At 29.4% G+C, this 25846-nt stretch overlaps 2 protein-coding genes across 2 annotated transcripts; both read right to left on the reverse strand.

Annotated features, from left to right (window-relative positions):
* Window positions 1–9416: 9416 nt before the first annotated feature.
* On the reverse strand, window positions 9417–16146 carry LOC118043419 (uncharacterized). The gene is made up of 14 exons (XM_035051389.2): window positions 15947–16146; window positions 14570–14643; window positions 13842–13928; window positions 13138–13213; window positions 12000–12064; window positions 11596–11697; window positions 11381–11470; window positions 11229–11303; window positions 11090–11122; window positions 10842–10922; window positions 10717–10755; window positions 10341–10448; window positions 9995–10042; window positions 9417–9910 (listed from the first exon to the last, which is right to left on the reverse strand). The coding sequence occupies exons 1-14, from the start codon at window positions 15987–15989 to the stop codon at window positions 9728–9730; spliced, it is 1104 nt and encodes a 367-aa protein (XP_034907280.1). The 5' UTR covers window positions 15990–16146; the 3' UTR covers window positions 9417–9727.
* Window positions 16147–18968: 2822 nt separating this feature from the next.
* Window positions 18969–23267, reverse strand: LOC118043424 (probable WRKY transcription factor 75). The gene is made up of 2 exons (XM_035051397.2): window positions 22883–23267; window positions 18969–19242 (listed from the first exon to the last, which is right to left on the reverse strand). Exons 1-2 carry the CDS (start codon window positions 23191–23193, stop codon window positions 19071–19073), a joined length of 483 nt encoding a protein of 160 aa, XP_034907288.1. The 5' UTR covers window positions 23194–23267; the 3' UTR covers window positions 18969–19070.
* Between the last annotated feature and the right edge of the window lie 2579 nt (window positions 23268–25846).

Genomic DNA, 25846 nt, shown 5'->3' on the forward strand with positions numbered 1-25846 from the left:
AATCATATAAATCTTTAATAATTATGAAATTTATAAAACTCGAATTAATAACTTTTAAATAACAAATTTAAAACATAATTAATTGAGTTACACCCCTAAAGATTAGATATTTTTTATTATTATTATTTACGTGGATATCCGGGTCAGCTTGCGCGCACCACGACTAATCACATGGCTCACTGAACATCCTGCAAACTCAGTGAGCATGTAAGGCACCGCGAGGGTGACAGGCTTACACACTGAGGCTTGAACCCAGGATACAGAGGTAAGGAAACCCTCGTTACCGCTGGGCTACAAGCCTTGGTGTTAAAGATTAGATATTCTTAATTATATTAGCGGTATTGTGATTAGATTTTTTGGAGTATTTCTAAGATTTTTTTATTCTCTTTTTAATTTAATTAATTTTGCAAATCATTTTATAATTTAGAAAGAATCTCTCTCAAGTATACTAATTTTCTAAATATTTTTTGAATATGTTTTTTTTTTTTTGTAATTGTGGTAAATTAATAAAAAAAACTTCAATAGTTTGTTGCGATCGTTTCTCATCCGTTGGATTTCGATTTAGTAAATGTACAAGTTTGGAAGTCAACACAAATCTGGACACGCGTGTTGTCCCGTGGAGAAGATGCAAGACTTTGCAATTTTCTATTTTCTCGTCTTAATTTTTTGATAGCACGTTTGGTGTTAACTTCTTCCCTGCCATATCGTTGTTAGAGACTTGTCCGTTCTGAGAGTCGTTCTGTCTACTTGGACTCTGCGCGCAAGTGTTGGACAAACTAGTCCATGGGAATATTGAAAATTACCATAAAAAGAACATCAGGTCCTTTTCCACCATGCTTGAGCCTATCAGCCCACAGACAGGGGGGGTGAAACCACAGAGACAAGGGAAGTCGTGTTGCCCAGATTTTCTGATTTGATTTAGCGTTAGCTGGATTGGTGGCCAGATGCAAGTTATTTTAAAAAAGTTTTTAAAATTTAAAACGATAATTGATGCAAGTAAGTTTAATAAATTTGATTAATTTAGAAATATAATTAAAAAAAATATGTAGTTCAATTAAAGAAATTGAAATAAAAAATTAATTAAAAAAATAAATGTTAAAGAATCTTAGATGATAACAAAACAAAAATTAATAAAAAAAAAAACATAAAAACTCTATAGAAATAATAATAAAAAAAAAAGGTAGAAAAAACCTGACCAGAATCCACTCGGGTTATATAAAAAAAATAATAGAGTTTAACCTTTAATTTATCCTTTTAGGTTTTTGTTAATTTATTGATTACTAGATTTTTTAATTTTTATATGATTAGTTTTAAATTTGTTTAATTAATATTGTGTGTATTGAAAATTTTTTATTTCTCAAAAATAAAATCAGAAGATTATTTTGATTTTATTCAAAGCATGGTATCAAAACATTGATTTCTGAAATCTTTGAACCCTCAAGTTTTTTCTTTCTTTTTTAATCCTTATTGGTGTAACGTAGCAGCAACAATTTGTATCTCCTCAAGCATTAATAAGATCAGTAATGTAGCAGTAATAAGATCTTCCATGCTCAGAAGCAAGTGACAAGTGTTGTCAAAAAATAATTGATAACAAATTGACTTCTTGTTTGCCTTCCCAAATCAGACTTCCAAGCACTCTTGTGCAAATAAGAAATTGAATTGAATGGATCCTTTGATAAATTCAGAAGGAGTAGCGGGTGTGCAGTAGCGGGAGAAACAGTATTGTAAAAAAAAGGGAGAAAAAGAAGAATCAAACCAGTAGAGTTGAATTGAACAAAATTGACAGGAAAAAAAAAAGAGTGAAAAAGATGTTAAATTGATTTAACAAATCTTGGTTCCTATTATTGTTTAAACTAACGGTGTTTTTAGTGCCAGAATCATTCTTAATAAATCAAATTATGATGTTCGGTCCTAATTGATGAAAATGCATATTGCCAAAAGGAGAAATTCTTCTATATTTGAGGCAAAAAATCAAATCACTTGCGTAATCATATGATGAGAATCAAAAGTAGCATGCAAGAATCCAAAAGTAAAGAGGTGGCTATTGATATCTATGACCCCAAAAATTATGAACCGTTGCATGTTCTTACCAATTGCCCGTAAAATCCGAAATGCTTTATCAACAACATTCTATGATGGAAATGATGAGTTCCAAGTTTTTGTCCGAAACCAAGAGGCTTTCGTTACCACACAACATGGAAAGTACCCCTCTCTAAGTACTATGGAGAGCCAGCCGAGGTTTTTTGAAAGTTAGATCATTGGGACAAAGGGGTCATCGAAAGATCATAATGACAATGTAGCATATCAAAATTCAATCAAACGTCTAAGGGTACACATATTTCTTATTGGATTAGATGGGGACTTTGAGAAGTTCTTGAAGAGATTTTAAGGAAAGAGCAAGTTCTAGACTTGCAAAGATGCTTCTTCTTTTTTGTTCGATGAGAGGTGGTGCGTCATAAAAGTTTGAAATGGAAGATGATGTTGCTAAAAACCTCTAACATCGTTAGCAATGGCAGATAGTGGTGGTGAGGTCTCAAATACTTTCGCGTTTGTTTCTAATAGTGTATGAATCATTGATTATAGTGTTATAAATTGGATGCTGTTTGACTCTAAACATGTCTCATCTCTTAATTCATCCCCACAAAGATTTATTTTCATTGAAAATGGTACTTTGATTCTAGTTATTGAATAAAGTTCTTTTACCTTTATGGAAACTCTGAGTTTATATCAGATTCTAATTGTTTTATTATTAGATTATAACGTATTGTCAGTTTCTAAAATAATCTTAAATTTATTTTATGTGGTAATTTTCTTGTTTAATTATTTTATGTTTAAAGATATTTGAATCAGAAAAATGATTGATTATGATATCATGCGAGAAAAGTTGTATTGCTTGGACTTAAGGTCAAAAAGTTCTAATACTTTATGTCAAGATTTAATGATGGATTGTTTTGATAGGAAGAATACAATGGTTGAGATTTGGTTATGACATTGACATATAGGGCATGCTTTATTGAGTTTGTTTGAAATTCTTTTTTTTTTTCAGTTTTCAATATGATATTTGTGATGTAACAAAAGGCCATCATACTTCATTTATAGTAAATATAACTAAAAGATAATATTCATTTATGAATATACTTTTAGATGTATGGGGTTTATCTAAAGTAAATATTTTGGATGGATCATGTTGGTTTGTTACTTTTATTAATAACTATATTAGTATGATCCAAGTGTGCTTGATGAAGTCTAAAGTTGAGATAAATTTATTATTTCAAGAAAAATATAAAATGATTGAATCTTAATACAAGGTATATGTCATGGAAAGTAATTATTAACAAATAGATGAAATCCTTGTAAAAAAGTAAAACGTATTAACTCTTGGACTCTTTACTAAGAAAGAAAACAATTAGATATTGATGGATCAACATGGTTAAGTATAAGACTAATAGTATAATCGAATATTTTAAACAACTTTTAGCTAAAATTAACATAGTCAGAGTCTTATTATCTTTAGCTATTAACATGAGTTGAACATTACAATAATTAGATATGAAGAACATCGTTCTTCATAGAAAATTATCTGAGTAGTCTAAATAGATCTTCCATCAAAAGGCATGATACTTTAAAACCATAATTAGAAGGTATAGGTTGAAGAAATCATTATATAAATTAAAAAAATCTTCAAAAACATGGTTTGGAAGGTTCATAAAATCTATAATAGCCTTTGGTTATCATCATAGTAATTTTGATCACACATTGTTCTTGAGAAAATAATTAGGTAAGATTACAACACTTATTGTATATATAAATGATATGATGGTTACAATAAATGATTTTAAAGAAAGGAATGCCTCACAAAATTCCATGGCTAGAGAATTTAAAATGAAAAACCAAGGTTCTTTAAACAATTTTTTTAAGTTAAAGTATATGGATCTAAAAAAATAATCATTTTATTTAAAAAAAATAATCATTTTATTTAAAAAAAAAAATCTTAGATCTCTTACAAGAGATTAAATATATCAGCATATCAAACAATTGATATACCAATAAAAGAAAGTATAAAGTTACATGTTGAGTTCAATAAGATACCAATTGATAAAGAAAGATACCATATGCTTATAAGGAAATTGATGTTCTTATCACACACGAGACTAGATTTGGATCATGTATTAATTATTTTTAATTAGTTTATACATAATCCGAGAAAGCAACATATGAATGTAATTGTGTCTACTTTGATACATCTAAATGCTAAAGTTGGAAATGAAATTTTTTTCACTAAAAATATAGATAGTTAAAGCATAGATGCTTATATTCTTATTATTTTGTTAATCTAACTAGTATATGTTAATATTAATATATAATACCTTTTTCATTCCCTCAATAAAAAAAATTTGTAATAGTATTTTCTCTATACTAAAAAACTCATATAAGCAAAGTCATTATTTTACTAATGAATGGAAATTCCTATCTTAATCAAAACTAACCTCTTAGAAGAAGCATCTGTCATCCTGCCATAGGTTTGGTTTCATTGTAAGGGACGCGGCTGTGCCTGAAGTTCCATGATTAGTGACTCTTTCCATAGGAAAGAGAACGTTTAAATTTAAATATATTTTTTTTATAAAAAATTAATTTTTTATATGTTTTGGATTGTTTTGATGTGCTAATCTCAAAAATAATTTTTAAAAATAAAAAAATATATCATTTTGATATATTTCAACACAAAAATACTTTAAAAAACAGCCACAATCACACTTTCAAACAAACTAAATTTCAAGTTTTGACTCTTATATATCATAACTTTTAAAAGACGGATAAAAAGCTAAGCCCTTTGGCTTCGCCTCCAGGTGTTTTCTAACTTTTGAGTTAGGCTCTTATATATCATAACTTATTGCATATGTTAAGGGATATTGGAATCCCTAAAGTTCCATGATCAGTGACTCTTTCTATTTAAATTTTATTTGTTTGATGAAAAGTATTTTTTTTTTTAAAGTGAATTCTGGAAAAGTAATTTTTTTTTTTTATGTTTGGTAGTGTAATGAAAAATAAATTGAAAAATAATTTCTAGTGTTTGATTATGTCATGGAAAATAACTTATTAATGTTTTTTTTTTCAATTTTATTAAAATAATGAGGAACAAATCTTACAAATTAAAAAGTTGAATGAGAATGAAATTGAAAAAAAAATATAATTTCATAAATTATCTCAAATCAAATAAATAATGATCAAAATAATAGAAATCAAATCTAAAAAATAAAAAAATTAAAAGATGAAGAAATTAAATTAATAATAATTAACATTTCATAAATTATTTCAAATAAAATAAATAGCAATCAAAAGAATGGGGACCAAATTTAATAGATAAAAATTTTCAATTAAAAAATGATAAGGGAAAGCAAATAACAATTATAAAAATAAGGACCAAAAATTAATATAAAAATTAAATTCTAGGAGATAAAATTAAAAAACAAATATTCAAAATAAAATATATATAAACAATCAAAAGTTTGACGATCAAATTTGATATAATCAGCAAATAATATGACATTTCTAAATTTTTTATAATTATCAGAAAGTGTTTTTCGTCCAAAATAAAAGAAAAACACCTTTCTGGAAACCATGCCAAATTTTTATTTGTTTGGAAAGTGTTTTTCCGTTGACCAACTTTTTTAAATATAAACAAACATAACAAATTTTAGAAAATAATTTTTTAGAAATTACTTTTCAAAAAAACAAATACAGCCTTAGATTAATATGGATAAAAAGCTCGGCCTTTTGGCTTTGCTTCTAGCCCTAAGTGGTTTCTAACTTTCGACTTCAGACTCTTATGATCACAGCTTATCGCATATGTTATGGAATGCTGGGGTTCCACCTGATCAGAGATGCTAGCTAATAACATGATCGACAGAAATGGAAACATGGCATGCTTTCCTCCATCATAGCAAATTAAGCCCTATATTATTCAGCTCAGTACTACGATTTGTCGACGTACTAGGTTTTCTATAAAGTTTACAGTAAGAATATTAGAGGATAAAGGTACACGTATGGGCTTAATTATATTTATACAAGTCCCGAAACTTTTGACATATAGTCATTTTAATCCCTCTAATTTAACTTTGGGATCAACAACCCTCACATTTTCAGTTCTTCTATCACATATGGTCCCTCTGCATAACCCATTCCCCCCAAAATGCCTACTACGTGTACAAATATAAATTAATGGATAAAGGTACACTTATAGGGTAGGCATGCCCAAAACTGCACCACATGAAATGAATTTACTAAAGTCTAAGACATGAGAAATAAACCATATAAATTTTTAATAATCCTAAGATTTGTATGACTTAAATTAATAATTTTTAAAAATCAAACCTAAAATCTAATCAATTAAATTATATTTTTTAAAAGTTTTTGATCCTTTATATTTTATACAGGTTAGTACACTACTACTATTTTGGTTTTCGGAAGAAAAGCATTAACATAAGAAATATTAAAAGATTTCAGCCACTTTCATCGGACTTTTATTTGATTAAGGTGAGGGTCCCTCGACGTGAAGGGACTTGAATAATACACACACACTAAAAAAGTTCATAATTCATATGTTTTCATGACAGCCACCACCTATTTCAAGCAAGTGGCCCAAAAGTTGCTTTACATTTCATACCATAATAGCAGTGCTTTTGCGGGGAATATTCCATTCCATTAATATTTTATTTGCTTTTCGTTACTTGTTGTTTCCAGTCATGCAGCATCATAGCATAGAATCATGTTAAGTGTACGACTTTCACTGAACTGGGGTAAGACCCGAGACTGAATTAACACACACTATTTGCAGGCACTAATACGAGGAAAAACCCTAAACCCCCAAGTTTCTTTTTTCTTTTTTTTATAAATAAAAGAAGCCAAAGGGTATAGATAATATCACACTCCTACAACCACATTGCTTAATTGACTGCAAAGGATGCCATCCAAATCCTTCATAATTAACTTGATCAAGTGATCTAAAGGTAACAGGAATGAGCTTATATAAAGTATTAGAGAATAATATAAATTATATTTTAGAATCTCACCTAACAGCTTAAGCTGTTAGGTTGAGATGGTTCTTTGACATAGTATCAGAGCTTTGATGACTAAGCGGTCACGAGTTCGAATCTTATCATCCCCGTTTATTTGATAAAAAATATATATAAAATAATGTAGGCTTATGCAAGTTTCAAGCCCAAAGGGCTTTTACTTGAGGGGATGTGTTAGAAAATAATATAAATCATATCTTGGAACCTCACCTAACAGTTTAAGTTGTTAGGTTGAGATGATTCTTTGACACAAGGTAATTAAGCAATACAACACCCGAGAATAGTCGGGACCCAGAGAGCTTGTGCATAGAACTTGAAATGTTCATGATTCAACACACATGGGAGTTAGGCGATCCTTCTCTGGCTCTCTGATGGTAGATGTTCATTTTCTGCAAACAAAAAACATTCATTGTAAGAACTTGGTGTTAACGAAAGCAAACCCCATCTCTAAAAGCAAGTGCATAACATGTGCTGTGCGGCTATGGAAGGACATGTTGCAGCATCAACCTGGCCTTGGACATAATATGGTTTGGATATTGAACCTTTCTTTCATAATTATGTCAAAATCTTAGCTCTATTGTTTACGTAACTAAGATTATTGCTGATATCCAAACAAAAAATAAAAGGAAGCTTTTGCAACATCAACATAGAGGAATAATCATCTGTTTGTTAGAACAAATGTTTTTGATAGAAGGCCACGGAGTTGGGTATTGAAAGTAACATGCATTATATTTAATTGAAACAAGAATTGACTACCTGATTAATAGCGACATTAAAAAAAAAAAATGGATATACTTTATAGCCAATCAATTGGTTAAATGTGATATTGATTTTGTTTATATAAATATATTTAATTTATTAATAAAAGTTTACTTATCTTTAATATTAATCAAATATTTAGTAGTTTGTAGATTGAATATTTATTTTTATTTTTATTTATTTTAGAAATGTTTTGGCTTTAAATTTTTATTAGTGCGTTTACTATTAAATTTTTTTAACATAATTTTTTTAATCGTAATAGAAAATAGTTCATCTTTTTGCTAAAAGGCTTAATTAAAAGATAAAAAATTTAAAAAAAAATGAAAGATGAAGAAATTAAAATAATAATAATCAACATTTCATAAATTATTTCAAATAAAATAAGTAACAATCAAAAAAATAAGGACCAAATTTTATAGATAAAAAAATTTCAATAAAAAAATGATAAGGAAAAAACAAATAGTAATTATAAAAATAAGGACCAAAGTTAATATAAAAATAAAATTTTAAGAGATGAAATTGAAAAATAAATATTCAAAACAAAATATATATAGCAATCAAAAAGTTTGAGGATCAAAATTTGATATAATAAGTAAATAATAACATTTCTAAATTTTTTCACAACTTCCGGGAAAGTGTTTTCTCCCCAAATTTTTCAGGAAAACACTTTCCTGAAAACCAAGCCAAATTTTCATTTTACTAGAAATTGTTTTCCATTGATAAACTTTCCTAATAACAAACAAACACAAGAAAGTTTGGAAAGTGATTTCCCGGAAACCACTTTCCAGAAAACAAACACAACTAAAGGGAAAACATTTTCCTGAAAACCAAGCCAAATTTTATTTAACTGAAATTGACTAAAAAGTATTTTCCGTTAACCGGAAAGTGTTTTCCGTTGACCAACTTTTCTAATGGTAAACAAACACAGGAAAGTTTGGAAAATGATTTCCCGGAAACTACTTTCCGGAAAATAAACATGGCCTTATAATATCCACATATAAAATTTAGTAAATTTTAACTTGATATATTTATCCTGTTTAAATCCAATTTTATTTTTTTATAAATCGAATTTATGATTTATAAAATATCAAAAATTAAATTACATATAATTATTTAAAAAAAACCGACCCATTTATATTATATAAAAAAAAAAAAAAAAAAAAAAAACACCCCTAACATCGATGGTGAGACACGAGTTCAGTTAAATCAGGGCTCACTCTGTCATAGAATCCCGACCCATATATTTATCGAAAAACCGACCCATGTATATTAAAGAAACACCCCTAACACCCCGTCCACGCTAAAACATGTCAAAACAATGTCCATGACATGTGTTGCTTGGAGCAAATATCAGCTTCGGAAAATGGCTCCAGTTCCACCACACCTGCTTCCTTGTTAAATGCTTTACTGTCCCCGTCTCCCAATATGCCAGCACCATTTTGGAATTAGCATCTAGGCTGGCCTTCGATCCTTAACATGAAATGAGGTGTTGCTTATCTTGAGGAAAGCAACGCCAACAGTTTTCAGCCAAGAACTATGCGTGCCAGTGATACATTTGAAACATCGAAAATCAAATCTTCCATCAAACCGAAGACGTGAAGAGAAGAGTTCTTCCATTATTATTTGGTATCATCCTTTTCAGCATAAATTCTCTTAGGTATTAAGAAGTACCTTGTTTCCCCTCTAAGGTCCACTACTCATATTTCTAACCTATATTGTTCACATCAAGAATGATATTAACCTTTAAACATAAGCATCTCTACAAAATTCAGCACCATTCAGGTATTTGTATTCATAGGGCGACTCCTACCACCAGTAACAGCCAAACTTGAAGCATCTCCCAGAGCAAACTAATTACAGCACAGGAGTAAAATGATTTTCATTGGAAAATATCATCATGATTGCTGTTTACTTGAACTTGTTTGTTGCACTACACTGTTTATTGCGCTGCGGGTTCTCATAAGAAATGCCGTTTTAAACCAACTTGTTCCATTACTTGTTTCTTCTGGTGGATGGATACCATTTGAAATCCCAAGGGTGCTAGCAACCTCAGCCACTCCTGAAATCCCAGTACTTCCCTGGAAACGTTTCATTAAAAAATTTAGATGTCAAGAAAATATATAAATAAGGATGTAAAGTGCAAAATGAAATTCAATCTTAACCTTCAAGCTGGAGGCTGATGCAGCAGCATTGCGAGGGAGCCTTTGAACCTGAGAAAGGAAAAATCAAGGAAAGGAAATTGAGGTGACTATATTCTTAGAAGTGCTGGGGAGAGTTTCAGAGAAAACTCAAACTGAAAAGGGGGGACATCAAGCAAGCTCATAGCATGAAATAAAAGTCATAAAGCTATTTTTTAAAACTTATAAGATGGCTATATTAGATTATTCTTGGACTGGGAATCAAGGTAAGTCATAACATATGAAAAATCATTAAAAAAAACTCATTGAAGCTCACAGAATTTATTTTGGCCACAAGCAGAAGAAACAAAGTTTTCAACAGTAAACAAACCTCTTGAGATCCATTCAAGGCAGAAGGAGTTGATGGTTCACTTGATGGAGTTGATGATTCACTTGATGGAGTTGATGATTCACTTGATGGAGCAGGTAATGCCCCAGCCTGGTTAATAACAAGACAAAAACTTGTGAAAACGGTAGGCACTAGAAACCATATTTGGAACATAGCAGGCACTTTAGCAATGCTATTTTAAGCATATGGCCAATGATTAGGATAACAGAAAGCATCATTTGGCCTGGGCATGTCCACTAAAAATAATTGAATTCTAATCTCAAACAGATCTCCCCACTAACCTAAAGTAAGAGAAACGAAACAGGCATTATCTAGCTTTTAAAAATATAGGTATGGTGTATCCAATAACAACAGTTACCTTCGATGAGAATGTTAGCCGTGAACTGGAAGCTGAAGTCTGTGGAATTTGTGGAGCATGGTTAACAGTAGCCAAATAACAAAGTATTGAAAAAGGAAAAAGGAAACAAAAAGATGTTGACATGCCTGGACATTCTCTTCAAGTAAGTTGCTTTCCAAACAGGAGGCATAGTCACACAGCCTCTTTACTCCTAGGGTTGTCAAATCCTAAATAGATATCAAATTAGATAACAGTTAACACAGGTAGAATAAACGAATCATTTCTGATAGCACTGCACATGATGATATAATATCAAAATCAATAACAGTTACCACAGTTGGAATAAACAAATCATTTCTGATAGCACTGCATATGATGTTGATATAATAATTACCTGTTTCCCTTCAATTCTGCTAATTTTTAGTTCCTGAGAAAATTTTAAAAAAAATCAATTAAGTCCCTGATTTCACATCCAGAATGAATTTTTAAAAATTGGATGAGCAAAAGGAATTATTAGTATCAAGATTGATCACCAATGTTTCAACAGCATCACGGACATATCGAACATCGTTACCGATCCTACTTGAATCTTCTCGCAATTCAGTAACCTACATGTTTCAACATACATTCTATATCAGTATTACTACTGCACTAACAAATTAGCTAATATCTAAGTTAGACCCACCCTTTCTTGAGTACTGGCTGTCAGTTCTGCAATGGCATTCAAATTTGTGTCCACGCCATCGATCTTTGAAGATAAATGCCTCCTGGTACTCTACAGACCAAGAAAACATGTATTGGGATAAGAAAGCTCTAATTTCAAAATCCGTAAGCAAAATTAAACATTTCAGCTCCTGTTTTATTTCATTGAAAAACCAATATAAAAGTTCAAAATCTTACCCGGATTGACCCATAAACATTCTCTAGTTGTTGGCCTATAGAAGTGCAAGCATCAGATAAACTACGCCTGGTTGCAAACATCATATCAGGAAGTTTCCAACCCTGAAAATATACAACAATTATAAGAATAGAGCATCAGTCAAACCAACGAACAGGATGGAGCTCAAGACATATCGACGAGAGGTAGAGTGATAATAAACTCAAGTATTAACCAATTGCTGAATTTGGTTACTTAGCACTTCAAACCTCAAGGGAAGAAAGATTTTTTCAGTATTAATAATACTCCATTAAACGATGTAATACCAGGAACATGAATTAGATCCTTATGGTATATTGTAATGTTTGACAAAATGGTGCCTATACACACATTGCACCAAAAGATAATCGAGAAAGGAAACCATTACCTTCCACCAAACATAGCCATATCCAACAACTATCACCACAACAACTACACCATATTTATTAGCACCTGCACGTTATAAAAGTGTCAGAGAACAGTCCAAAATTTGTGCATAATCAAATCTAGCATTTATTATAGGAACTTGACCAAAGATGAGTAAGTAGCAAGTTGTTTATACGGAAGATTAGCACTTGATGTCAAGAATAGAACATGGTCTAAGATTTCTCAAGAGATTATAAAGAGATGAAGTTGCAAAGGGATAAATAGCACTCACATGCAAAGATGTATAACAGCAAAGACAAATTTGAATGTTGTTTAAATATGAAACAGCAGAGCATACAGTAGAGGATCCAGATAAATTTCAGTGATGTAAATTTCCTAAATTGGAAATTGAAAGGTAACAAACAAGTAAATGGAAACTCAAGTTCACAACATCGTTAGACAGCTTAAATCGATGGTTAAAATGTGAAACTGTCACAGCATAACCATTGAGAAATGAGAAACCTGATACAGTTCAGAGATGTACATTTCCACATTAAAAAAGGAAAAAAAAAGGGGGGGGGGAGGTAAAAGATTGAATAAAACAAGGACATCCATAGGCACATAAACTTTACAGGTATATTACAACATAGAAGGACTAGCAGCACCACTCCCCCTTCGAGAAAATTAGAAATTACAAGAAACATAAAAAAATCTATTCTTTTGTTATTTGCGTCATGGCTTTTTGAAAGAGAAGAAGACTTTAAAAACTCAATATTATATTACACTTAAACTGAATTTTTGAGAAAGAGAGAGGCATTTATTTTAGTGTATTTCATATTTTTCAGTGTAGATGGGTATCGTGTGACAATATAGTGCAGATTCAACCATAAACTTTTTCAAGCAGATCATTGACTAGAGCGACAAATACATACAATGCAAATATGTTAACTATGTGAAGCAGACTGTGATTCCTGGAAATCCAAGTTGCACAATACAATGAGTATATAGCCTCATTATGCTTTCAGTAATTTTTCAAGCAATAAAATGGGCACAAGTTCCACCCTTGACTAGTCCAGTCCACAGATGTGTGGTTAGAACAGGATGGACACAACATAACTCATCTACTGTTTCAGATGTAAGGGAAGGATCAGAACCCAAACCTGTCCCACTTGCAGTTACAATTGTGACTGGTCTACTTGATGCCAACATTTGCAGCTCTTGTCGAAGGCTGGTTACCTGTAAAACATGTAATCTAGTACTCTCAATCTCTAACAGACACTTCAACCTAAAGCACATGATAATTCATTTCCTGAAATGACAAGAACATATAATTACAAAAGAAAACTTGAACAAATTAAATCCTGAACAATCAAATTAGATCCAATGAGTGACTGTTTAACATTCAGGCATTCACCAAAAAAAAGATGAAGGAAATTTTGTTCCTACGCAATAAATCATTCAGACAGTACAAGTTCTAATGTTTCTTTGGCTGTCCAAACAAATGTCAAGAAAGAAAGCGTAAAAATGAATTATTTCCAGAGTAGGAAGCACAGCAAAATGAGCATTTCTCACCATCTTATCCTGTCCCTTTGAGATTTTTACTTTTGCTACCAAATGAAAAATAAAAATCCCTGTCATAAAAGTTAGATTTTAAAGAACATTTAATTTAGTCACTTCAAAATGCAATCAGTCATCACCAACAACACTATCAGTTACAACTGGGTTACTGGAGTATCTTCGAGAAGTGCATGGGCAAAATCATTTTCAATTGAATTGGGTTAAAAGATAAAAGCATGTAAAAATGTTACAAATTGAATTTGAATAGGTGAGAACTTATAAAGAACCATAAAATTAACAAGCAAACCTGAGCCATCAAAGAGTCATTTGGAGGCTTGCTAGACTTGCTAACTGATGAAGTAGAATCATCTCGTTTAAGTTGCCTGAAAGCAATCTGTGGTGAAAGATAAATCACTAGCAATCAGTATGAAGCAGACTAAGAACTGCTGAGAATCTAACGCTACATTTTGAATCACATTATAGTTTCTAAAAGACATAGGCAACAAGTATAAAAAAAATACTTGACAAAATATTTTATCCAAAGAGTCAATAAAACAACAGTTAATCAGTGGCAACAGATGCTACAAGTAACGTGGTAAACCAAATTTTATGCAAATAGCAGAGTTCAAATAATCAAGGCTGTAACATCACAATAACATTCAAGTTGTATTGCATTCACTGATGTCCTACATTAATAGAACCCAAAAATTAAACAAAAGACAGATTATGTCATGAATGACTGAATTGAAACAATGCAAACCTAAGACACAAGATTTTCAATGCACTCCACCATGGACACTGAAAAATGCAAGTAAAGACAAGCGATAAAAGACACAAAAATCATCACAAAAGCATGTCTAGTAAAGATAATACAAAGTTAAAGGTAATAGGACTGATGTAATGGATCATAATCCACCTGTTAAGGCATAAATAATAGAGATACTGCAAACACGTCTACTATCAATGAAGATAAACCCCCAAATATTCATTGAACTTTTTGCATTTCTAAGAGATCAAAATAAGTCATATAAGTACCTTGAAAGCTCCTGAAACAAAACTAGAAACATCAGGCATGCGCCCCTCTTTCGCAAGAACTGAGCCAAGAATACCTAAAATCCAGAAGACAACTAATTAAGTAAGAAAATTATTTCTACAAAGCATGGCTTTAATCTAGGTCAAAAGGAAACATCTGAAGGTACAAAGGAGAGAAATTTGCTTATCAAGGCTAAGATCACACATGGACATTCTTATTCCAGTCTGATTAAGATACACTAGACAGAAGCATTAGACATGCATAACAGAGATCAAGTTATTGACTATCAGCAAGGGGGTCAATAAGGTGGTTGGAATGATGGCGAGATGTGGGTAAATAGGCTTCCTATTAAAGCTTAATCAGGACCTCGGTGATGGGTTTAGGGGTACGGAATGATCTAGAAAGAATGAAAGTGATGCCTAGTTTATTAATAATCCCCAACCACTAAAGTACCCTAAGTGAGTGTTCCCCAGCATTCCGCCTATTCTGGACTCATATTTCTCCAACTGAATAAGATATGGCCCAGCTAACATGATTATTAGATTTTAGACACTGGAAGTTGTTGCCCCTCACGAGCACATATTTTCATCACTTTTTTTTCTTTTTCGCCTACAAAATAGAAGACACTTATTATTCCACTTCAAGGTACTACATTTGTCTAATTAAATACCCGATTGCTAACTAGCCCAGCATTCTAGAATTATCCCATCATCTAATTCAACTACCAGTGGCAGGATAAGGGATTCAAGTTCATTTTTTCTGGTATCATATAAAGCCAAATGCTTACATTCACTTCAACCACAATAATACTCATTAGTATTAACAAGAAGCAGAATCACTTTTAATAACTGTAAACACACACACACACACACACACACACATAGAGAGAGAGAGAGAGAGAGAGTTCTAGCTAATGTGAGCTGCACAGTAATTTCACAGCAAATCAAGTATGACCGATGACATCAATGCAACAGAAAAAACCCCTTGACCAGACAAACTAGCCCAGAATCTCACCACCTCAGTGTTGCAATTAACTATAGAGCAAAAGAAAGCAAACACACCAAAAAGAAAAAAAAAAATTCCCAACTTTATATCAAATGCCTAAGGTCCCTAACACTAACAAAACCCCTCCCTAATACAATCGCACATAAACAGGCACTTACTTCGTTTCAAATTTAGAGCTAACGAACAACATGTTCACACACTAAAAAACAATCGAATCAAGGGTTCACCTCCAAAAACCCTAAAACTCACTCACTGCTCCACACATCCCAAATTAAAAACAAATACAATAAAATCAATTTGCCACTAAAATAAAAGAAGTAGTTAAAAAGTTTATAGGAAAATTAGAAACATAAAATCAAACAAATTTAACGGACCTGCACCGACGAGAATAGTTAACTTGCCGAGAGGAATAGCCATAGATGGATAGCCACTGATAACAGTAATAATAATGTAATAAATAGATGGGTTTTTTTTTTTAAGTTTGATTTTGAATTAAAAGAGTGCGAGCAAGAACAGAGAGCATGATTTTTTTTGGGGAGTGAAAAAGCTAGTATTGAAGATTGGAGAACAAGAAATATATATAATTTGTGTTTATGCTTGTGTAGTTGGGCTTTGTAGAATCGGGCTATTGTCTGGTGTGGTGCTGGCTGCAGTCGAGCAACTGTTGTGGGTTAAGTATTTTTTATTTAAAAATACGTGAAAATAATATTTTTAATATTTTAAAATTTATTTTTAATATCTAAATATTATAATAATTCAAAATATAAAAAACTTAACTTCAAAATATAAATAATATTTTTTTTTTTTCAAAACACAATGCCACTTGTTTAGTAATTGTAATAGCCGTGGTTATTCAAAGTATTTTTTATTTAAAAATAAATTAAAATAATATAAAAATATAAATTATTTTTATTTTAAACAAAAAAAAAAAAAATCAAAATTTTTAATAATACAGTACCCAAAGAAAACATATAGAACTCATAAACAGACGGAAAGTGAATCAGCTATTCATCTACGCAAGCTTGTAGCCACTACACGACTTACCAATATTTGTTGATGTGTTGCCTAATCCACCTTTAATTTCGGTTTTATTTAACAACGTTACCCCTCCAGCATCTAATATGCAAAAATACCCCTCTCTTTTTCATTTTATTACGAGAATACACATTGATGTGAGCATGATTTATTAATTTTAACTGTTTGAGGGTTGATTTAGCATAATTCTGAGAGCTGAAGAGGTAAACATTCAACTCCCAATATATTATTATAATCACATGTTTTTTAAACTCCAAGCAGTGTGTGTGTGTTTTTGTCATCGTAAAAAGGCTAACTTTCAAGGAAAGGCAAATCAGGCGAGGCAAGGCGAGGCGGGGCTACAAACAGACAAATGAAAGCAGAGATCACAAGTCCTTTGAATGTGACAAATTAAAAACATAAGAGTCTGAACTCGACTGGGCTAGTGTGGTAGAAATAGCTTTTCATGTCGAAATAAATATCAATGATGTTTTTTTATTTTTTAAAAATTATTTTTAACATCAGCACATTCCAAAAAATGAACTCAATTTTAACAAAAAAAAAAATTTTCAAATTTAAGCAAAACACAAGTGCCAAACGATGCCTGGAATGGCGTGCGTGCTTGCACTTTATTTTGGAATGAAAGGAGCTCGAGATGGCATGGCATGGCATTCTAATTCTCTCTCCTGATTGCTTTGTACAATCTATAATCTTCACTGTAAAAAAAACTGATCAATGTCTATAAATCTGTAGTTAAATGCCTTACTCTGTTTTGATATGTGTCGCGAGTGGGGTTTAGTTTGATCAAATAACTATTAAATATAGCTTTATAGTATATATATAGATTGACTCCTTTCTGTCTTCTTCTTTTCTTTTTTTTTTTTGTGTCTTTTCATTCATCAACACACATACTGCATGTATAAACTACGTCGAATGGTTTTATTGTATTTTTATAGTATTTGAACTTTGAATTATTTATTATTTTAAAAAAAAATTATTTTTAATTTTAATATAACATATCAAAATAATTTAAAAATAATAATTAAAGTATATATATATATATATATATATATATATATATATATATCACGTTTTATATTAAGGTTTAATTTTTTACCTTCTAGTTTCGTGTAAACTGACATATATTATATATGGAGTGTATAATTACATAGCGAGGTTATTATTCTAGAAGACAAAAATATTTAGTTGAAGAGATAAAATATAAAAATAAATATATTTTTCAAATAATTTTAGAGTAAATTTATGTACTTTCAAAACAGAAGATATAAAGGGAACTTGTCTCTAGAAATAATATTTATTATTTATTATTTCTAAAATATTGTTGTAAAAAACTCTCAAATTTAAAATTATTAAATTAAGACATGTAAAGATAAAAATAATTACTACTATAATTTTAAAATCCAAATAATGGGTAGATCTAGTGCAAAGCCTAGGTCACCAGTCGGACTGACTAGAGTTGACTCGAGTTAGTGTGAGAATAAAAATAATAATTATTATTATAATTTTAAAACTAGATTCAGAGATCAACTCTAAGTAAGGCTTGATTAACAAGTGGGGTAGTTTGTTGATCAGGTCAATGTACAAACAAAAATAATTATTATCATAGTTTTAAAACTCGACTCGGGAGTTAACTTGGTAATGTGTCAAGAGGGTCAACATGAGCTAATTTGAGTCAACATAAAAATAAATATTATTATTGTTATAGTTTTAAAATTTGATTCGATGGTCAATCCAAAGCAAGGTTCAAGTCATAGATTAAGAGGGTCAATATAAGGATAATTATTATCATCATGGTTTAAAAACCCGACTTAAGAGTCGATCCGAGGGAACATTTAGGTTATGGGTAGGAAGGGTCAACTTGTTTAACAAAAAAAAAAAATTCAAACAGCCTTAATATTTGGATCTATTTTATATATAAAAAAAATTCAACGAGTTTTTGACCCAGATTTTATCCTGAGTTGACTTAGTTATTTTACAGAGCCAAGTCAAGTTGATTTTTTTTTCTCTTTTTTCTTAGACTCGGTCATCTCAAGCCTAAAGTTAGCCTGATTTCAGGTCAACCTGCCAAGTCAATTTCGATTTTATAACCAAAGTTATTATAATATTATTAATTTCAAAACTTGATATAAACTAAAATAAGAAAAATAAAATCTAATTATTTTTTAAAATATGTAAATTTAAAACAATATATATTAAAAGTAAAATAAGTTTTTTTTATTTTATTAAGTTTTGTTTATCATATAACCAAATAGGATATAAAAACCATCACTTTTTTTTGGTACACTACTACCAAAATGATTTTGACTCCATCTCTTTTTCTATTTTATCTTTTATACCTCTCTTATTTTTATCTTTTTTATCCCGAGACAATAACCAAACACTAGCTTAATATACAAGTCTACGCGATTCTGCTGCTATAATTTCTTCTATCTACCATAATGTAGGGACTTGATTACAAGGGTTTCAGGAGTAGATTTGCATCTGCCTCAAGATATGCTCAAAGTTATCTGTAGACTTTTCAATCTGATGAGAATGCGTTCCTTCATAGGTTGTCACCACGATTCCTTCATCTTTAGTTAATCTTTGAACTTGCTTTTTCACATTACACCCTTGATGTGTGCACCGATAGTAGCTTCTGCAGACAGAAAACAAAGAAATAATTAGTTATATAGACTCTATGATTAAGGTCAATTAAGCTATGTTAATTTAACAAAACATGACTAGTTTAGATATTTGCAAGTCAAGGGGATCATGCAATGATTTTCTTTCACCTCATGCACATATATATATAATACTGGGTCCAAGTTCTTCCACCTCAAGGAAGCCTACCTACTGATTAATAAATAATTCTTAGATGTAATTAAAATCTTTCATGTATCCATCATCCAAATTATACATTCACTATATATTCCAAAGCATATCGTAATCACAGAATACGAATTATTTTCCTGTCGTTTGGTACTTCAACCGAGGCAAGAAAAGCGATCGAGGAATATAACGTTGGCTTACTATTATCAAGAGACAATGTACCATTCTGCTGCAGATTCATTTTGGGACTACCAGGTATTGAGCTTGGATCACGAGAAACATCAAAAGAGAAACTGGGAAACCGATGAGACAGAAGGAGAGGAGTCTTAATATCTTCGGGCCCTGCCAACAATTCCCAAGTATTGATTGTTTCTGGCTCTCCAGGTCGTGTGATAATCGGAGTTTTTGGAACAGTATTTGGGAATTTTTCTTGGATCATAGTTGACTTGCGCACAAGAGATGAACACAATCTCTAGTCCAAAAGTTTGGACTTTTGCATTATCTATGCACGCGAGAGCTTGCTTACACACAAAGATAGGTATCATCTTCCATTTAAAAACTTAAACTATTGGCTCATGGATCTAACTTATAACCATCTCTCATTTTCTCATTTATTTATAAGATAATTATATATTAGTCTAAACGGTTCCTAATTTTATATACAGCTTCCAATTTCTTATTTCACCCTCTGCTATATGAATTCGCCTCGACTGAAATGATAAAACCACAGAAAGAAAAGGTCAATCTCCATCCAAAATTTTGCACAATTAAGATTGTGATACAGAACTAAATAGTAATTACATTTTAACTAGTACCTAATATTAAAAAACAATTTTTAATAGGTAAAAGAATATATTAAAAATAATGAGACATTGTCCAGTATTGAAAATAGCTAGACGGAATTGTAGAAAAGTGCAATAATACACACACCAAATTAATCAATCATACCATCTCAATTTATTTTCTATATATATATATATATATATATATACACACACACTAGATTTTCTTTTTTCGTGTTACGCTAGGGGTTAGATTTTTTTTTATAACCTTAAAAACAATTCTAAAGATGTTAAGAAGCAAAAACTTTAACGCATACTAAACAAAACACTTTTAAAAACTTAAAATAGTGATATATTGAATGATATATTTAAAAAAAAAAATTGAAACAATAACATGAGACCTTGATAACCCAATAAAATCCAAATCAAAACAAAATTAGAAGCTCAATTCTAATTGACTAAATATTGAAGCCAAGAATGAACAAAAAAAAAATCAATTAAAAGAAAGGACCCAAAAAAAAAGCTATATTTAAGTAAAAAAAAAAATTATAAAGCGTAACATGCTTATATTTAAGTAATTGAATTAATTTAACTAAAAACAAATTCTTTAAAAAAAAGATAAATTTAACCTATAAAATCAAATATTGAAAAATAAAATTAGTAAAAAAATAAAAAATCCTATAGAAATCAAATAAGAAAATAAATGTTGAATAATAAAATTAATAAAAAAAAAACATGACTTGAAAAAAGAGAAAAAAAAAATAACAATAGAGTTGGACAAATCTTCTAAACCTGAGTAATCTTTAAAATTTATAACCCATTAAATTTTAAATCGGACTTAATTAAGAAAACAAATTTAGTATTTAAGGATGAAATTAAAAAAAAAAATATCAATTTAAAAAAAAATATTGAAGCAAACAAAATAGCAATAAAAGATGAAAGAGAATGAAATTGTAAAAAAATTAAAAAAATATAAAATAAAATTAAAAAAAAAACCAAATTTGATATATTAAAAAATGATAAAATTACAAACAAATTTTAATATTATAAAATAACACAAATACAAAAATATCAATCTAAAACAATCAGAAAAAAAAAAAAAACCAAATCTAACATATTAAAAAATTAAAAGATAATAAAATTATAAATAAATTTTAAATATATAAAATAATTTAAAAAGAAATATCAACTGAAAAAATATAAATCAGATTCAAATAAAAAAAAAATTAAAAGTTGCTCTGAAATTTTGGATCTCAAATCTGAAAATCAATGAGAGATAAAAGAAAGAAAACAAGCAAGCTAACATCAAACTGGAGGGAATAATATCACAAGTGTTGTCTAGGAAGGTAGGCCCCGTCAAAGAAGACTATTTTGGACTGCCATAAGCTGTGCTCCTGGAGCGTGCTTTGGTGCCTTCCTCGTGGGTGGGTTTTAAACACGTGTTAGTAACTTTTATTTTTTATTATTTGCTAAGAATGTAAAATTTCTTCTAAGGCTAAAATAAAATTACAAATAAAATCTTGGAAGCAAGGCAAGGAAAATTTAATTTAAAAAAAAATAAAATCATTTTATCATGCTATAAAAAATAAAATATAGAAAGAGCTCCTAAACCAAAATTAAATATTTATTTTGCTTTTTAATTTGTAAATTTTTTGAAAATATTAAACTAATTCAACACCTCCTCAAATATAAAATGATTAATAAATGTTATATATAAAAAGATCCAATTATATCTTATAAACATTTTTCAAGATATTTTTATTATATTTTTCCCACATCCTTGAAGTTTTGTATTTTAATAATCTCATTTGTTTGCTAAAAGTAGTTTTATCTTGAAAAATAATTATTATAAAAAATAAATTATTTTTTTATATTTGATAATATCATAAAAAATAAATTAAAAAATATTTTTCAATGTTTGATTATGTCAAATAAAATAAAAAAAACTTTTTTAAAAAATTTATTAAAAGAATGATGATAAGAATATTTATAGAGAATAAAATTAAAAAATATATAATTTTATAAATTATTTTAAATAATATAAATTGTAATAAAAAAATATAGACTAAAAAATATAGACTAAATCTGATAAATAAAAAATTAAATTAAAAAAATTAAAATTAATATAAAAACAAAATTTAATCAAATTATAAAAGATAAAATTAAAAAAAATAATTGAAAAAAATATATATATAAATTAAGAAATTTAGAAGTAAATTTAATATAATTAACGAATAACAAGACATTTCTGATTTTTTTTATAATTTTTAGAAAATATTTTTTATTTAAAATAAAAATAAAATATTTTTTTATAACCCAAGCTAAAAGAATTTTAATTTAAAAATATTTTTTTTGGTTGATTAACTTTAATAGTAAATAACTATATAAAAAAAAATTAAAAGTGATCACTTTCTATGAAATAAATGTTGCCTAAAGTTCGATGTTTGAGCATGAGTCCAGAGAATATTTTTTTCTGCGGATCGTTTTGCTTAAGAAAAGAAGTATTTAAAAGAGTATGAATTATGCCATATAAAATACTGAATTTGTTGTCTTTATTATACATGCGAGGATTTTATAATAAATAATGTTGAATACTTTAAATATGGTGTATTGAAACAAATTAAAGATCAGTATAGTTAGTTATAAAAAAAAAAAAAAAAAAAAAGGAGTATTGTACTTAGTTACCTGGGGAATTTGTTGTTCTTCACTGCCTTTTGACCATACTTTCTCCATCTATAGCCATCATCAAGTATATCAACCTGGCTCCTTGTTTGAAAAGCATACTTAGGCTTTCTTATCTTCTTCGCTCCCCTTTTCTTCTCCAATCTCCCTTCACTAGCTATAGACCCAACAAAGCCTATGTTTTGAGAGATGTTGTCGACATTTAAACTGGCTGCAGGAGCTTCCATCTCTTGCATCAATCCCAAAAATCCATTTCCCTTGGCGCCTTCCAAGCCAGTAGAAGCATAAGAGTTGGGCACCATGTTCGCAGACATGGAGGAAGCCGGTGTGGTTGTTGAAGATGAAGATGGAAGGAAATAACGTGTAGAAGGAGCTGAATGTAGGAGCTGTTTGGCTAGGAATATATAAAGGTTGGATTAACAAGGCGGCGTACTTAACCTTAGCCCCCAGTTTTCTTTATCCCGCGTTAGGTGGCGTGCACGAGACGTAAAAGATTAATTGAGATTAAAAGTAAAAATGCAAGGATTATTGGTAATATACTTAATAATTTCTCCAAATATTTTATGTGGTTTTTAAAAGTTTAAAACAGATATTCCAACCCACGAGGATTGATAAATAAGAAGAAGAAAAAAAAAAAGAGAAAGAGTGTGTTTGGTAATATGATAGCAGTTGTTTTTTAAATAATTTTTCATACTGAAATGCATGCCAATAATTTTTTTTATTTTTAAAAAAATTATTTTTGACATCAGCACATCAAAACGATCTAAAACATACAAATTATATTAAATTTTAATAAAAAAATTAATTTTTTTAGGAACAAAACACGTTCCCAGACGGTTTCGAAGTGGTTAAGTCGGATGCATGAAAATTCTAGATTAATTTTTAATCCTTATAATCTTGGGGTTTCTTTCCAAACATATGAATGATGGATAGTTTTTGGGAAATTAATCATCCTACTTATAAAGTAAACTACTGGTTATGATGATACGAAAAAAAATACATTAATAGCATCCACTAGTTGTATATGTGTGAAAAAATAGAATCAATATAACATTTAACCGATGTTTGGAGCGTTTGAGAGTATGGTAATAGTTATGATTTAAAGTACTTTTTACTTAAAAATATTTTAAAAAAATATTTTTTTTAAAAAAATTATTTTTAATATCAATATATTAAAACGATATAAAAATATTAAAAAAAATAAATTTTAAAAAACTTAATTTAAACTGCATTTGTCATAATATGTAATAATTCAACATTAAAGAACTTCATAGTATAAGAGGATCATTTTAAGGAATGATTAAAGAAATTAAAATATTAATATAGCAATCCATTTAGTAATGTTTCAACGAATATTATGTACGATATTGTATGTGGGTTGGATTTGACTAAATTTTGATTTCGCAGGAGAGTACTTGATGGTTTAATAGTAAGAAGCTCCATACAGGTACCGTGAGCATAATTCAAAGGAAACCTGTATTACGAGGATCCCATTCGATTAAAAAAAAAAGCCTAAATTTTAGAGAATCGGAGATTATTTTTGGGTAATTATTAAAAAATTGGATTACTTGGATTGTGTATTTTTTATTTTTAAATTCTTAAAATTAGTGAGCTTATAAGTTTTCCGGGACCTAATTTTTTTTATCTAATCAAAACTTTCCTAAGGCATGATTTCAGTTAGTTAATTGTAATTATTTTTTTAGTATTTTAGGTAAAAACAAATCAAGTTGCTTGAATTACCCAAATCATTTAATCAAATAGAATAAGTTTCCGATAAAAGGAAAAAAAATTGAGTTAGATAAAAAAAAAAAAAAAACAACAATTTCTCATAATTATCCAAAACGACAATACTTCCCCTAAATTTTTTTGAATGTTATGCCCTAGCTCCATACATGTAAATACTGAAGCCGTGGAGCATTAACAATTTACCACTCAGAAAAAACAAAAAAACAACAACAGATAAGGTCAGTATACAAAAATTTTATAGAATACAATAAAATTTTATAGAATAGCAAAAATTTTATAGAATAAGGTCAATATACAAAAATTTTAATTCAAAATTTTATTATTAAATAAGTTGTAGAATCTCCTAACCAAATTTAATTATGATTTAATAATTAAATAAAAATTTAAAAGTTTTTTCAATCTATTGATCACCCTGCACGATGTAGACCGTTTCTAGGCTTAGCCTCATCCCATCTATTTATAAAATATTCCTACACTGTCATCAAAGTTTAGCTGTGGTAGATTTGTATCTATAGATGTTAAATCTGGTCCGTGGCCAGTCCGAATCAAGGTCTGATTTCTGAATTTTGACTAGGTTTTTGGGTTTGATTAGATTATTAAGTTTTAATTGGGTCGTTCGGGTTATTTTGTTTTTAAATCAAAATGATGTTATTTTAATAATAATAATAAAAAATCAACAGGTTACAACCAGGTTTTGCCGGGTTGTTGAGTCATACTAGGTTTTTAATTTTTTTTATTTTTTCTTTAATCCGGCTCGGTTCAAGCCTCGGATCTTGGGTCGACCTACCGGGTTAGACCGGATTTCAAAACTATATTTGTAACTCAATTATCATCCAACAAGGAGTTCAATTAGCTGAGAATGCTAAACTAACATTGGAACAATACAACTTATTCAAAATTTAAGAGATAACTAAGGTTATTACCTAGTATGGGTTGATGAATGATTGATAATTAGTTGAATGAGGAATAAATTTTACAAATTAAAAAGTTGAATGAGAATAAAATTGAAAAAAAATCTAATTTCATAAATTATCTCAAATAAAATAAATAAATAAAAAAATTAAGATTAAATCTAACAGATAAAAAAGTTGAAAGATGATGAAATAAAAAAATATACAATTTTATAAATTATTTTAAATAAAATAAATAACAATCAAAAGAACGAGGACCAAATTTGATGGATCAAAAATTTCAATTAAGGAAATGATAAGAGAAAAGCAA

The sequence above is a fragment of the Populus alba genome, chromosome 1 (genome assembly GCF_005239225.2).
Source record: "Populus alba chromosome 1, ASM523922v2, whole genome shotgun sequence".
Lineage (NCBI taxonomy): Eukaryota > Viridiplantae > Streptophyta > Magnoliopsida > Malpighiales > Salicaceae > Populus > Populus alba.